This window comes from Narcine bancroftii, chromosome 9 (genome assembly GCF_036971445.1).
Source record: "Narcine bancroftii isolate sNarBan1 chromosome 9, sNarBan1.hap1, whole genome shotgun sequence".
In the NCBI taxonomy this organism is placed as follows: domain Eukaryota; kingdom Metazoa; phylum Chordata; class Chondrichthyes; order Torpediniformes; family Narcinidae; genus Narcine; species Narcine bancroftii.
Genome location: NC_091477.1, coordinates 24,969,172 through 24,985,263, shown reverse-complemented (window position 1 = coordinate 24,985,263; position 16,092 = coordinate 24,969,172). Strand labels below are relative to the sequence as shown.

The following is a 16,092-nucleotide window of genomic DNA, read 5'->3' as shown; positions in this document are numbered from 1 at the left end:
AGCTATTTTACTGAAATGGAAAGATGATTCTTCTACCCATACACTGGTTACATGATGGAATGTACTATTTAAGCTTGGAGAAAATTAGATAAATTCAAGATCGAAAGTTTCAATTTGCCTATTCATAGAATACCATCTTGACTGGAAGAATTAAGAATTTTGAATGTTCTGGAGATTCTCTGTCCAATGTCTGGAGGTTGCTATCAGATTCACAATTTCCTTTTTTTTGTAATAAGATAACATTGATTAACATGTTAAACTCAATAAAAATATTTTCTAAAAATTACAGCATCTGGAATTTATTGTGTCTCTCAAGGTTCAAAGTTTTAGATACAATATTGTAAAACAAAATACGTAGGTTTTTCTCTGATAAATCGCTTCTTGAGCTTGATAAGATGGCTCAAGATCCAGTTCGACATTTAAACTTTCTGCCAATAATCAGGTATTCCAGCTTCTCTTCCTTAAGACATATTCCTTGTAGCTACATGTGAAATTTGGATCACATAATGATCGAATTACATACATTCTGCAAATACAATTAATTTTATAATGGTTGGGTCTCAAGGAGTACTGTTCTTGCTTGTAATTTCATAGCACCAAGAAACAGGACACCACTTGTGAGCAGTTGAATAAGAGAAATTTTATGTACAAACATGGGGAACCGAAGGCAGGGACAGAGTAGCAGATGATAAATTAAAGGTAGGAAGAAACTTTTTATATCACCAATAAGTACTGCAACTCACAAAGTTTACTGCTTAAATTTTTGGATTTCACTAATAATCAATAGCAATAAAATAATTCAATCGATTTGTAACTGCTAGTAACACCCTGATAATCTACTAACCTTTAAGTTTAAACATAGGAATTCTGTGCACCAGCTTAAATTGTAATAAGCAGTGCCTTGCACAAAATTAATCATTAATCAAGCTGAGTAGAGTACCAATCTTCATCTGAAGAAGTTATATTTGTCTCTTTCCTTCTTTCTTTTGATCCTAGCCATTGGGACTGAATTTAAGTCCAGCAAATTATTATACACACATGCTATAAATCCATGAAAATAAAACTGTATGTTAAAAAAGATTAAGAGTCTTAGTATTAGAAATTTATGAAAAATCTGACATTTTACAAACTTATCTTATTCAGTGTTAACATTATTAATTATTGGTAATGAGCACTGTACTTGTGTATATGACAACAAACTCAATGTAGAGGCACCAAAATTATTACTTGTTTCAGCTAAACAGGTACACAAGATGCACCAACTACAACATGAAAAAGATAAATACAAAAGGATAGATTGATAAAGTTAAACAAGAAAGTTTGCAGATGCTGTTGCAATACACAAATGCACTGGATAAACTCAGGTCATGCAGAATCCATACAAAGTAAAGGGTAACTAACTTTTCCAGCCTGGGCCATTCGTCAGGTATAAATACTTAGAGTTGCAGTTAGTGCAAGAAAAAAAAGTGAAATTTCAATTGTGCAAACAGATCTTTTGAAGTCCTGGACCAGTTTATGGTTAGGGTAGTACCGGAAGTTTCAAGAGCCTGATAGTTGGTGGATAAAAACTGTACTTATACCCAGAGATGTTTGGATCTTCTGCCTGAAGGTAGTTGAGAGAAGAGATTGCAACCACGGTGATGGGGGTCCTTTATGATGTTAGATACCTTAAGGATTAGTAATATTTTAGAAAGAAAAACAAAATCACAATGTATTAAATATTTCAATATCATCAGAATAAAACAATTCATTATGAATGAAATGCAGATGAGTGTTCAATATTAATTTATTCAATTTTAATGATTCAAATGCAAATTACAATACCAAATACACATTTTAAAACCATGTTTATATCCATTAATTATGTTTCTACTAGCTTTGCTTATTTCCCCATGATTTTCCCATAGGTTAATGGGCTGGACCTCCATCAAGCCCTTTTGCCCAATCAAGCAATAGGGCCCGGGGCTTGGAGTGAGGTGGAGGGGTTGGGAAAGAGGTCATATGCCCACCACCATTGTGTTGATGTCATGCAGTCCTCCCAAATTATCCACACAGAAGTGGATGCATTTCTTCATTTTGTTCTTATTTGGCATGGCGAGAGACCTCAATCACCCATCCTATATATTTTCTTGCCAGCTAGAAAGGGTATATTTAAAATAAAAAATTTACTTAGCAATCTGCATTACACTTAAAAATCCATTGACATCCCTTACCAACTGCAAAATGAAAGGTCACCATTGTATTTCTTTCCCGACTTATGCTCCCATTCCAAGACAGCCTCCAAGACTTCATTTCTTTCTCCAGTCAGAGGCTAGGGATTTGCCATGTTGATGAGCTGCTAACCTGAAGAGGTTTTGATCATGGATCTCCTTTGAGTTTCAACAACCTGATCGATCAAAGTAACTAATGGTTGGCAATTTGACAGATATGGCCCATTATAGTTTATTGGGTTCACATTCGATGTTTCAACATCACTGACACAAATTACAACATGACAACTGCATAGTTGCAATTCTACCAGAGTGGGAGGATTATAGACTCTACTAATTTTCACTTATTCCATCCAGATATTTAAATGCAAAAGTATTACACCATCTTTTGTTTGAGACATCGCGCCATCTCTCAGGTGAGCATTAAAATTTCATGGCTCTATTTGAAGAGTTGGGGTGTTCTCCAGAAAGTTTTAAACAGTATATCTCTTAACCCTAAAGCAGATTTAATCCTATTACATTTTTGGTCAATAGTGCCACAGTTCAACTGACTTGTACATTATCAACACTCGAATTGAACTGCTGTTAAGAACAGCCATCCTGTGGTTTGGAGAAACATTACAAAGTTCTTGTTTAAAAGAGACAGCTTCTATTGCAATTATAGAGAAGGGTCTTTAAAATTATACAAAGGTGCGTGAAGGCAACACATTTAAAGCAAATGCAGTATTTTTTGGCCTTAACCAATTATCCATTGGTATTCTATCCCTTAAAACCAATTTAGTTTCAGGGCTCAAAAACAGCATAAATTGACAGCCAAATTCATTCCATTTACAACCAGCTTAACAAACTTGATAAACAACTACAATATATCAGTTCCTAAATAAATCAAATTACCAAAAATTATCAGTAATTTACAAAACCTTTTCAAATAGATAACACAAGTCCTTTCTAAATATTTGAACATAAAAGTTGCTGTGTCAGATACATTTTGAAGCATTATGAAAAGGTTCTCACAAAAATTATGAAAAAAAAGTCCAATAAATAAATTCTAGTTTCAGGTTTTAACAAATTTAATTGAGAAATGTACATCACTAGAAATCATCGACATTACACAAGAATTCAAAATAATTAAGAAAAACGTGTATTCCTCCACCGTGACAGCTATCAAAAATGTCCAAAATTGAACACAAAAGTTGAACTATAGTATATTATATTTCCTCCAGGTGACACTGGGCATAATTAAGCATAGCAAATAGTTTAATTTTCAAGGACATACAATTAGGAACCCAAGTATCAGGAAAATAGGTATCTCACAGCAGCTGGGTGCAAACTTGTAGTTTCAAGTGGAAAACTCATTTTGAGATAGTAAAGGAACATTGCTAATTATGCAAAACAAAACATTTTAGCCCTCATTCCAATTCTCACCTCCATCCATCCTTTGCAGGAAATGAGTAATAAAACACAAGTTACATAGATGTTAGAAATGCATTTTCCTGAGGTTTAAAAGAAACAAGAAATTAAATAAACATCCTTGTATTTCTAAATCAACCCTATCACATCCCCCACTAAAGTTTAAAATTACAAAATATGTACTTCAAAGAACAAGCCATAGTGTTTTTGCTACAAAGTATATAACTTTGCAATGCAATTGGAGAGCTATGTAGCAAATACTCAAATGGAAATGGTCAATATTCATTTGTGCTTCATGTGCATAGAATTCATATTAATGACTTCAAAAGTGATTCCCTTTCAGAATTCCTTTGTAAAAGTGTTGAAGTGTTAAAAAAATATAGAAGTGCATAAAATTGCATTTTTTTAAAAAAATAGCCAGCCAGTGATAACTGATAAAAGATGAAAAATTTATGGTAATTTCCACAAATATTTTTTGGAATAACTTTATGATTTACATGCAGTATTATCCAATATACATTTCATTCTTTAAAAAAAAAATGAAAAATAACATTGCTATCAAACAACTATAATTTTTAGTTCCGAGAAACAAAGCTTTCTTTGCTGCATAGCATTATACCTGTTGATGAAAATTTCAACATTAAGATCATAAGCTATATGTTATGCTACAAATACCATCGTGCATTCTTATACCAATGGATTTTTAGTGAAAAACTTTATTTTTGTGTAGAGGCCACTTTCCTGTTCTCAGTTAAATTCCATCTTTCAAACACCACAATCTGAGGGTACTAAAAGCATCTTGTTTTGGCATAAAATTCACAAACTTTCTACTTCACAGAGAGTTCAATTAAAGCAGTCACTGTGTAGTTGTGCTCAAGTAAATCTGAATTTGAGAAATTTGAAGAACTGGAAGTAGGAGTTGGAATGCATCTTGAATATAAGTTGCACTGTTGGAAGCCTGGAAGAGAAATTAGAACAATTTGCAAAATACTGAAATCAAGGTTTTCCTTTGGTCCAAAGACAAATTATATTCAGAACAAGGTTAGCACAGATGAATTTTGTGAACTTGCCTCCTTCATTTGAGCTAAAAGATGATTTTACTAAGTTTCATGTGACATCTTAAAGTTTTAATTTAACCTAACTATACATTCCTTATTTTGTTGAAACCCAAAAATTGAAGAGAAAATGCAGAGGCAATACAAATGGAAAAATTATGATAAACTGGGTATCTGAGAACATGACACACATACACATCCTGCAGAAGCCACTGACCCAAAATGTTAACTGATTGTCTCTCAACAGTTGATAATTTAGTGCATTTTCTGTTTTTAAGGATGGAGAGAACTAGCAAACATCGAAATGAACTACTATAGAGAAGGAACTACTTTTCCCCAGAGAGTAGTGAATCTGTGGAATTCTCTATTCAAGGCAGCAATGGAAATTGCCTCATTGAATGTATTTAAGACAGTTAGATTTTGCATAGTAGGGATTTAGGAATTGTGGGGAAAAAGAGCCAGATCAGTCATGATCTTATGAATGAAAGAGCATATTCAACAGGCCTGATGGATGACTTCTGCTATTTCTATATTTTTATTGGAGGTTCTGTCAATGAGTACTTTCAAGATTGAATATGAAAAAAATTATACTAAGAGATTGGAAAAAATGTGGGGTTAGCACAAGAAAATGGTGCTCAAGTAAAATATTAGCCATGATATTTCTGCATGAGAGAGCAGGCATGATGAGCTGAATAGTCTCTTCCTTCTATTTCTGATCTTGTGTTCTTATTTAATGCAAAAACATTTACCCTATAGAACAGTAGGATATGCAATTGGATAAATGTTTTTTAATAATCCATACGTTGTGTAGCATGTCTTTTCAAGAAATTACACAAGGCTGCATTTTCTTAGGTCCTTCAGTAGTGTCTGATACTCAGATGTTTGTTGTAGAAATCAAATTTATTTAAAAATGCTCCTTAGTTTGCAGTAGAAGAAATTAAATTAAATTCTGCATTTGTATCAATTAAATTTTTTTTGGGTGGTTATATCCAATGATTTTTGAAGCATAATCACTTATCTCCTCAATAAATGCACAAGTTACTTTCAACAACAAAAATAAAATGACTAGAAATCTATTTCTGTTACTATCCAAACAGTGCTAAAATTTGTGATTAAGAGTTTGTCAGACAAGGTTTCCATTCAAACAGATATCTGCCTGCTGTCTGTAAAGAGTTTGTACATTCTCCCCATATGTGCATGGGTTGCCTCTGGCTGTTGTTTTCCTCCAACCTCCAAAATCATACAGGGATTGTAAGTTGGTGTATTTGTAAGATAGGAGTATTTGAGCAGCATGGGCTCATGGCCTGGAAAGGCCCAAAACTGTGTTGCATCTCTAAATTAAACAAAATTAAAATTAAAAATGATTTTCCGATGCAAGAAAGTGCTGGAGAACATCTGCAGGTCATGAAGCATCCTCAAGAGGTAAAAGGCAATTAACATGAGAATATGTAAACACAGGTAGTTGGATGAATAAAAATATGGGGAGGTGGGGGGAGAATTGGAGAGGAGGGAGCAAGGGGAAGGGAGAGGAAGACAGGCTAATAGGGAAGAGCTCCTATGGGAGGGTAGAAGAGAAAGCTGAGAAATGAAAAGGGAGAAGGCAGACAAAGGTATTTTATGGTCAGTGGATTTAAAAACAAAGTAGTTAATGTTCCTATAAAGAAATCTAATTTGCACACAATGGAGACCTCCAAACAGGAATGAAAAAAATGATTGGGTACTCAAGTTTTCAGGTGTGTTTATGGGATAACTTTTAACCAGGACATTCCTTCTTCAAATAATGCTGTGGATAATTTCATCTCCACTTAAATTTAACATCTGATTTGAGAAGGCATCTCCAACACAGAACAATATTCATGAGAAAATGTCCAAGTTTGATTTTAGTCGTGAACACATCGTCATGAATCTTCTGATTTTGAGGCAACAGTTTTCAAGTTGAGACATAAATTTGTCAAAAACCTAATTTCCACTGCTTAATTGTTTCTAAACTGAACGCATAGATTGAATGAAATTTACCTCCAAAAATACTCCAGTAATTAATGGATTAAGGACATCAGCCTTCTCTTTAGCCTGTAAAGAAATAATGGAAGATATTTTATATTTAAATAGATAGAGATAAATATTTAAAGTCAATAAAATATATAATTAATCAATCTTTATTATTAAATCATGGTGAATACATTTAAATGAATTCTGGAATGGAAGTTCTGTCAATTAGTTTAGTGCAAAGAACAGACAAATTTCTACCCTTAGTATCTTTTTCTCTACCAGATGTTTCTACAGATAAAATATCCCAAAAAATAAGCCATCTGTTATGTAGCATCTATAAGCCACCTCATAAAATGAAATGGAAAGCCACCAGAGGTGAATAGTTGAAATATCAATCTTGCATCATTCTCCAACATATTTTATAAAAGTGTTCTACAAAAGAAAATATTGTCTCTTACCCCTATCATTGTTAAACACGTAGTGAACTGTTTAGAAAGGTTAGCCATTTCCTTACATAAGACAACAGTCAATCTGTAAAGGAAAACTGATGTTAGGAAAAGAGTGTTCCACAATGGTGTTTAAATTTCTGATTATTTCCTTTTTTCATTAAGGTATTTTGAGATATTAATGATAACTCATTAATATACAATGTATATAATACATTGTATTATCCACCAAAATTCTTATAGCTGCAGCAAAAGAGGTGCTGTATTTTGTTAAAAATCTATAATACAGTAAACTCCTGTTATCTGGAATTCAAGCAACCAGCAGTCTCAAGAAACTGGCAAAAAAATCTCTGAAAATGTATACTGGTAGATAAAAAAAATGAAAAAGTTTAAAATTGGCACGCCTTGCTGTTAGTTCACCAATCATGCAATACACAAACTTAAGTACCCGGAAGATTCACATATCTGGCATCTACCAATCCCCATAGGTGGCAGATTCCAGAAAGTTTTCTGTGAATTTAAAAAAAAAACAATATTTATATTAGATAGATAATAAATATTCACACTAATCGTAGTGCAAAACTTGGAATAGTGCAGACAGTCCTTTTGTGCTGTTGGAGTAATTCCTAATGTATGTTCCAAGGGGAGGTTCAAGTGTCTTTTAGATCTTAGAAAGAAACGGTTCTTGAACCTGGAGGTGCTTATTTTCACGTTTCTGTGCTTTCTGCCCAAAGGTAGCAGTGAGAAGAGGTAGTAACTAGGGTGGAGGAGCTTCTTCATGATGCTGGCTGCCTTCCTGAGGTCAATGTGTGGATGGAAGGTCAGAGCCTGTGATGCACCTGTCTCTGTTTGTTACCTTCTGTAGCCTTCTGCGTTCCTAGGCGCTTGTATTTCCAAATGAACCTGTGACGCAACGTCAATATACTTTCCACAATGCATTTTTAAAATTTTGATAGATACTTGATGACATGCCAAATCTCCTCAGACTCCTTAGAAAGCATTGGTGTGCCTTTTTCACAGTTACCTCAGTATTCTGGCTCCAGGAAAGGTGTTCTGAAATGTGGACTCCCAGAAACTTGTGAAGGTTCTGATACTTTTCACCTCCCTTTGATAAATTGTGATAGGTTTGTGGCCCCTCGGCTTCTTTCTAAACTCAACGATAAGCTCCTTGGTCAGTGAGGTTGTTCAAGATTTTTGTTCTACACCACCCAACACAATCTCCATCCAGTATTCAGACTCAATTTCAGCCAACGATGGTGGTGTCATCAACAAATTGGCTGTGGAGGCATGGATGTACAAGGAACAGAGAAGGAGACCAAGCACAGAGAGCCTTGGAGTTCTTCTGTGTTGATCATCAGTGTGAAGGAGGTGATGTTACCTATCTGCACTAATTGGTGTCTACAGATGAAGTTATGAATCCAGTTGCAGAAGGATATCATTCTTTTGGGGGATGGAAGAAAGTAGAAGTAATTCTGGATGCAATAATAAATGAGATGGTTAAGGGAAATTGGAAAGATATACAGTAAAACCCCTCTATCTGGAATAGAACAATCAGCAACCTCAGGAAACCGGAAAAAAAAGCAAAATAAATAGGTAAAAAATACGGAAGTTTAAAATTGGTGCGCCTACCTGTAAGTCATTAATCATGCAACACAATCTCAAGTTACCGGAAAATACACTCAGCTGGCATCTACTGATACCCATAGGTGCTGGATACCAGGGTTTTTACTGTATTGCAATAATTTCCTTCCACTACAAAAAGGTTAAAAAACCCAGCATTTTCAAGGATCAAATTCAATGCATTTTACAGTTTTCTGCACTGGAATGCCCAGAACCAGAAATGCTACTCAAATGTAACTTTTTGTAAAAGTTTCAAAATCATATTACTTGCTGTAGCATTTTTATGAACAATTAAGACACTTAATATATTAATTATTGTATTTTAGTGGCTTTATCTACCTGGCATTCGTAATAATTCACAAAGTGAATTTGGGTCTGGGCACAAATTATTTTTAAAAAAATCAACACTCTGGCTTATATCATGGTTTTGAAAATAATTACTGGACAATGCTAAATGAGTTGTCAATTTAGAAACAAGCACTTTATTTTCCAAGGCCAAGTTCATTTATAAGGTATATAAAACTCCAAGTTGTACTGTTTCTCCATATATCATAATGCAACTGCTTGTAAAACTAAGATTTAGATTCTCATTTATTTGTTTCACTTTAAGGTACTACTTGAACGAGAAAATCATCATTAAAATCCTGGGCATTTTAGGAAAAGTTGAAAATTTCATACTTAGACAGAGTTTTGGCACGATCCAATGCTCTCACATCTTGGCTCTGGCTATGAAGAATTAGTTCTGCCACTTTATGGAATTGTTCAATAGACCGAGCAGTGAGCTCTGCCAAACTTCTGACAGCAGATGTATGGATATTCTGTGGTGTAATGATAAGCAATATTTCAATTTGAGTTGGAACGCACAGTGTGATATCCCTGTGCTCAATTAATTGACATTTATAACCAAGAATAGAAAGCAAACAACAGATCCTGAGATAGAATTATAAACCTTTTTTTCCCCCTTTTACATTATGCTTCAGGATAGGAAAAGACAAAAAAAAACCCCAAAAAGAATAGGGGTTACAAAGTAGGTAATTATTTGTGATTTAAGAATTCTGCATATTGGAGCACAAGTACAAGAATTGGCATTCACAGGATTTTAACTAACTCACCACTCACTTAAAATTTAAAAGAATGTCCATTCTTTCATTACCTCAACTGAAATTTTGTGTAAACCATCAGATTTCTCATTCTGTTCTTTTTTCTCTTGACCTTCTGATACCATTTCTGTTTGTACCAGTGAAAGAGAGTTTACTTCGATTATACAATCATTTGCATTCTTTCTAGCCTGAAACAAATACAGATTTTGAATAGTTCAGAAGACAACACACTTCCCTTTAAAAAAAACATGAAAAAAATCAGAATGTTGGAAACTGGTTGTGCCTACAATAATAAACCAAGGATGTCATAGTGTCAGATGTGGAAAGAATTCTCTACCACATAATTTGATATGAACAAAAATGGATTACAATTCCTTTCAAGATATAGAAACAAGCCATTTGGCTCTATAGAGACTTGCAAATAACATTTGTTCTTAAAAATATATAGAACCAAACTACATTGGAAAAAAAAATTAAAAAAAAACAAACCAAAGGAAGTCAATGGGTCTGGTGGAGTGAAATTGATAGTTGCCATTTTGGGTCAAGACTCTATCTATTTAGTGGACACCTGGAAGAAATTACATCTGAGACAAAGAGACTACTCCTTTTACTCTAACCGACATGATTCATACCCCAGGATTGACTTATTTTTACTATCTGCACATTTAGAGGATAGATTCATGGAAATTGAGTACAAGGCGAGGGTCTTGTCAGACCAATAACCTTGATTGATATCAATTGCTATGCCTGATAAGCAGGTAAGCAGGATATGGTATATAGGTGGGATTTCAATCTAATGTTGTTGAGAAGATCTGAATTCTGTGATTTTATTAGACATATAATTTTTTTTGCGAAATCAATTGTCATTCTATTGCCAATAAATTTATTATATGGGATACCTTAGCTTATTTAATTGGTCAAATAATTAGTTACACTTCAAAAGTAAAACAAATACAAGGGAGGTAGAAAAATAAATATTATTTGGAGAAGGACCTGCAATCAAGAAGCTCAGAACAAAAGTGAAGGGTACTTTTTAGCAAAAAGCTTGAATATAATACGTTACAAACTTACAAGATAGAAAAAGCAATAATGAGAACAAGATAAAGATATGATGAGCAGGGGGAAAGAGCTCATAAAATCTGTCTTGGCAATTGAAAAAATAGGTTTCTCATACAATTAATGCAATTGAAACAGCATCCAAAAGGATTTCTATAAACCACAGGAAATCAATGAAGCCTTTTAATCATTTTATTCTAAACTATATAAATTGGAATTGCAAGGAGATGTTAATAATGACCAATTGTCACAATTGGCTTTACCTCATTTGGATTTGACTGAGCAGATAGAATTGACTGCACTCTTTACTCAATTGGAAAAGGAGGCGGCATTGATTTTATTATATAGTAATAGGTTCCCCCAGCAAAGATGGCTTTCCACTGGAATTTTACAAAGAATTTATTAATGCCTCTTTTTATGGAGGTACTGAATCAGGTGGTTTGATCACCTACTCTGTTGGAATCTTTCTCAACAGCAATAATAATGGTAATTCCTTAGAAAGACAAGGATCCATTTAAACAGTCATCATATAGGCCGATTTCTTTGTTAAATATGGACTATAAAATACTAGCCAAGACTTTGGCAAATAGGTTGGAAAAAATTTTGCCTAAATTAATGAACGAGGACCAAACAGGATTTGTAAAGAAAAGGCAATCAGCAGATAATATAACAAGACTGATTAGTGTAATTCATTTGGCCCAGAAAAGAGATGAATTTAGTGTGGCAGTAGAATGTAGAAAATGCCTTTGATTGACTGGAGTGGGACTTTTTAAAGTATTAGAGAAATTTTGATTAGGTCAAAAATTTTATAAATTGGATTTGAGCTTTGTATAATGAACCCAAGGCTAGAGTTGAGACCAATGGTCAAATATCTCCGACATTCCCACAATCTAAGTCTAGTAAACAAGGATGTCCACTATCCCCGGCTCTCTTCATATTGGCCATAGAACCTCTGGCAGAAACTATTCAACAAGATCCAAACATTAAGGGTTCAGAGTGGACCAAGATGAACATAGGATTAGTATTTTTTGTAGATGATGTATTAATATATCTGACAGAGCAGGTAACCTCTCAACAAAGACTGCACTTGCAATTGGAAGATTATGGACAGGTGTCTGGGTACAAAATAAATTGGAATAAAATAGATTTTATCTTTAATGTATGGAGACTATGAACTGTAAAAGAAATACACAATTTAGATGGGCAATAAATGGGATTAAATACTTGTAGGTAACAATTTTTAAAAACTTATATAAGTGAACTACCTCCCCTTGCTTAAGAAAGTTGAAGAAGATTTTAATAAATGGGCAACTCTTCCAATCATATTGATTAAAAGAGTGAACTGTATTAAAATGAATATATTCCCACATTAACAATTCTTTTCCAGACTCTTCCAATACCATTACTGCAGAAATTATTTCAAAACTTGAATAATTTTGAGGAAATTTATTTGGAAAGGTAAGCCAGCCAGAATCTCATGGAAAAACGAACTTTACAACTTTAAAATTTCAAATATTACTATTGGGTGGCCCAGATGAAATTTGTTACTTCCTTCTTTGATGGAAGAGACAAGCGCCTGGTCCCGTAAGGGCAATTAATGTCATTTGAACAAAAAATAAATACAATATTCATAATATTATCTTCTGCTACTTTCAATTAAGAGCTTTCTTTGGAAAGCTCATTTCCACTGTGTCATGCTCAACACCAGTGATTCTTAACCTTTCTTTTCCACTCACATATCACTTCAAGTAATCCCTATGCTATCGGTGCTCTGTGATTAGTAAGGGATTGCTTAAGGTGGTATCTGAGTGGGAAGGGAAGGTTGAGAACCACTGCTCTAGACCCAATTGTTACTGAAATATTTTGCTTGTGAAAAATTGTCATTGGCCCATTTCCTTTGGAGTTATGAAACCATGCACATAATGAGTCAATTAGGTACAATTAAAAGTGTTTTTCAAACTTATTTTTTCCACTTACATGCCACCTTAAGCAATCCCTCACTAATCACAGACCAACTATGGCATAGGGAATACTTAAAGTGGTATGTGAGTGGAAAGAAAAAGGTTGAGAACCACTGATCTAAACTGGGGAAAAATGTAAGAATTTTATAAAATCGGATTATTGGGAAGCAATTGCCAGCATGGTTTCTCCTAGGAAATATTGTGGACACAAGACCTAAAATGAGGCTATCTACATACTAATTAGAATTTCTTAAAATTGAATTGGCGGTGGCGAGGAAATGTATTGTGGTTACCTGGAAGTCTGATTCCCTTCTAGATATAGCCCGATGGAATGCAGAAATGCATAGTTGTATTCCCTGGAGAAAATTACTTACAATTTAAGGAAGAAGTATAACATATTTTTGCAGGTATGGCAGCCATATTTGCACAATGCAGGGTTGAATACTTAATATTTAAGACACTTATTTTATTTATTCTCCATATTTGAGATCCAGGTAAGAAATAGTTGGATTTTCTACATTGGATTCCAGATCCTGATAATTCCTTTTCCTTTTTTCTTCTCTCTTGTTTTCTTCATTCTATTTCCTTACTCACTTTTTCTATTTCTTTCCTCTCAATTTTTTGTTTCTTTTTCTTATCAAGGGATTTTGTTTTTGGAGGGAGGAGGGATGGGGTTGTTTTGTTTTTTGGAACTTGGACAACCTGTATCAATGATTCCTTTTCATTTATTTTATTTGTGATGGTTAATTTTTGATACTTGTTTGACCACACAACAACAAAAAAAAAGCCTTTATCTAGACTGAAAGAATAGAGCCAAGATAGAGTGAGGAGTAGTACTGAGGCAATTGTTCCAATCAATAGGCATATCCAGGTGGAGCAGGGGTAGATTCACAGATTATGTAACATATACTTACTCTGCCAAGTTTGTCTGATGTTACAGCTAAATGCAGTTCTGATAACAACTCAGACATCTCTTTCATAAATACAGATCCATCATCTCCTGCAAAACCAAAGCAACCTTTAGCTGTAGAAGTCCCTTTTTTCCCCAGGATAACATTAGAAATGCTTCTTTATTGTTCATTCCTATTTGGTGTAAGGGCACCCAGAGTCCATACATTAAATGGCTTTAATAATCAGATGAGCAGAGTTGGGTGTTCCTTGAAAGGGATATGTCAACCAATTGGGTTTATGATATCCAGCAGCATTCAATGTCCTTTTTCATTGTTGCCTGAACACAAATCACTCAATTGCCATGGTACTGAATAATACGAAATTACAATCTGTGGACAAATAGCCCAATACCACAAACTGATTTCAAAGTCAAAATTATAAATTTACTAGGGAAAATAGAATGCATCCTAGTTCACTGAGAGAAGTAAGGAGATGGTTGAAGAGGCCAAAACCACAGTCTTTCCTTGAAGAGGAATAATTTAAGAACTGGCAAATTACAATGCTACATCTTTTTGCCCACTTCATCAATCTCCAAACTCAATCACCATATGCTACAAGGTTGCTACCATGTGAAATCCTTTATTTAAGTCCAAGTCATCTTTGTAGAAAATAAGCAATAGTGGTGCTATCAGTCTACTCTTATGTCAGAAATCTCATTAGAGAAAAGCTTTCTGCTTTCATTCAATTACCTACCTAAACTAATACCTTAATCTCACTCATCTGTTTTCTGAATAATTTTGCTGTGAGGTCACTATTTGCACTAATTTCATGAATCACATCTGTCATTTTGTCAAAGAACTCAATAGGGTAAACTAGCTATTTGTATTAATAAATCCATTTTGGATATTCATATTAACACAAGCTTGTGCAAATGAGAATTCACTTTGACAGATGGAATACTTGGTCTGTTCACAGCCTACATTTATTAGGTTTGCATATATCAGAAAACGGATGAGTGAGATTAAGGTATTAATTTAGGTAGGTAATTAAATGAAAGCAGGAAGCTTTTCTCAATAGAAGATATTTCTGGCATAAGAGTAGACTGGTAGCACCACTAGTTTTCAGCTGCTGCTTATTTTCTATATAGATGACTAGGACCCAAATAAAGGATTTCATGTGGTAGCAAGCTTGTAGCATATGGTGAATGAGTTTGGAGATTGAAGTGGGCAAAAAGATGGACACAATATCCCTCTGTAAAGGAATAGATAGGAGGAACGACATGAAGAGGCAGCATAACTGTGCAGGAGGGAGAGGATTTCACATTTCTTTTCAAAAAAGGAGTTACATCAAGTTGATAAAGTGATTAAAAACGGTCAGAAAACATATTTTTGTAAACAGAGTGCCGAATATAAATCATAGAAAGAAAGACAAGCCAAACTTTAATAGGTAATCAAGAGTACTGCAGATGCTGGGGTAATGATGCAAACTTTTATAAATGACTGATGAATGACACTGGGATTATTTCGAACTAATAATAAGGACGACAAAGATCCAAAGATAAATCATGATCAGTTACTATAATCAGCTGCAGCCTTACAGGAGAGTGTAGATGCTGAAATCTGGAGCAATAAGCAATTTGTTAGAGGAACTTGGTGGTGGCGGGGCTGGGGGGGGCTGGGGGGGGCGGGGTGTCAAGCAGCATCAGTGGGAGAAAAAGATTTGCCAACTTTTTTTGCCAGAACCCTTTGTCATGACAGAGTGCAGAAGGGAAGATAGCTGGTATCATACGATGAGGAAAGGGTGGGATCAGTTGGACGGGCTAGTGGGGGATTGGTGACTGTTTATGGTAATAAAAAGCTGGCTGCACAGAAAAAGCTTTTTTTGTACCTTGATTCTCCTCTTCTTCTTCATCATCATCAAATTCAACTAAAGAGAAAGCTCCTTTAATAGATTCCAACTCCTCTTTTAGTTTTTCAACATCTCCAGATAGAGAATTAATCACTGATTTAACCTATGGAATATAAACATTCCTTGTGTGAATAGTTAAAGCATGTGGTCAGTACTGGGTAAGCTCGATCAATATTTACAATTTAGTCTACATAAGTGTACAGAGCACAAAAACAAATATGAAGATTATACAAGACTAAGATACATTTCAATATTAGCACAACTTCAACTTAAAAAATAACAGACAATACTAAGGTGACATTTCTGCATCATCTACTGAAGTACAGTACAACTCTGATGATCCAAAATGGTCAGATAACTGGTCATTTAAGAAAAAAAAAGCCCAATAGCAAAAGCAAATCACTTGTAACAGTGTTTAAACAACAACAAGTAACAAGGGAAGGCTT

At 34.4% G+C, this 16,092-nt stretch overlaps 1 protein-coding gene across 4 annotated transcripts in view; it reads right to left on the bottom strand.

Moving 5' to 3' along the window:
• Window positions 1–3,256: 3,256 nt before the first annotated feature.
• LOC138743317 (protein FAM114A2-like) overlaps window positions 3,257–16,092 on the bottom strand; it is a 137,891-nt gene continuing 125,055 nt past the window's right edge. For all 4 annotated transcript variants that reach the window (XM_069898467.1, XM_069898466.1, XM_069898469.1 and 1 more), the window contains 7 exons: window positions 15,626–15,749; window positions 13,762–13,847; window positions 9,884–10,018; window positions 9,409–9,548; window positions 7,123–7,195; window positions 6,692–6,745; window positions 3,257–4,578 (listed from right to left, as the gene is read on the bottom strand). In XM_069898467.1, the coding sequence (XP_069754568.1) occupies window positions 4,477–4,578; window positions 6,692–6,745; window positions 7,123–7,195; window positions 9,409–9,548; window positions 9,884–10,018; window positions 13,762–13,847; window positions 15,626–15,749 (714 nt within the window). In that variant the 3' untranslated portion in view covers window positions 3,257–4,476. The remainder of the gene's footprint in view (window positions 4,579–6,691; window positions 6,746–7,122; window positions 7,196–9,408; window positions 9,549–9,883; window positions 10,019–13,761; window positions 13,848–15,625; window positions 15,750–16,092) is intronic.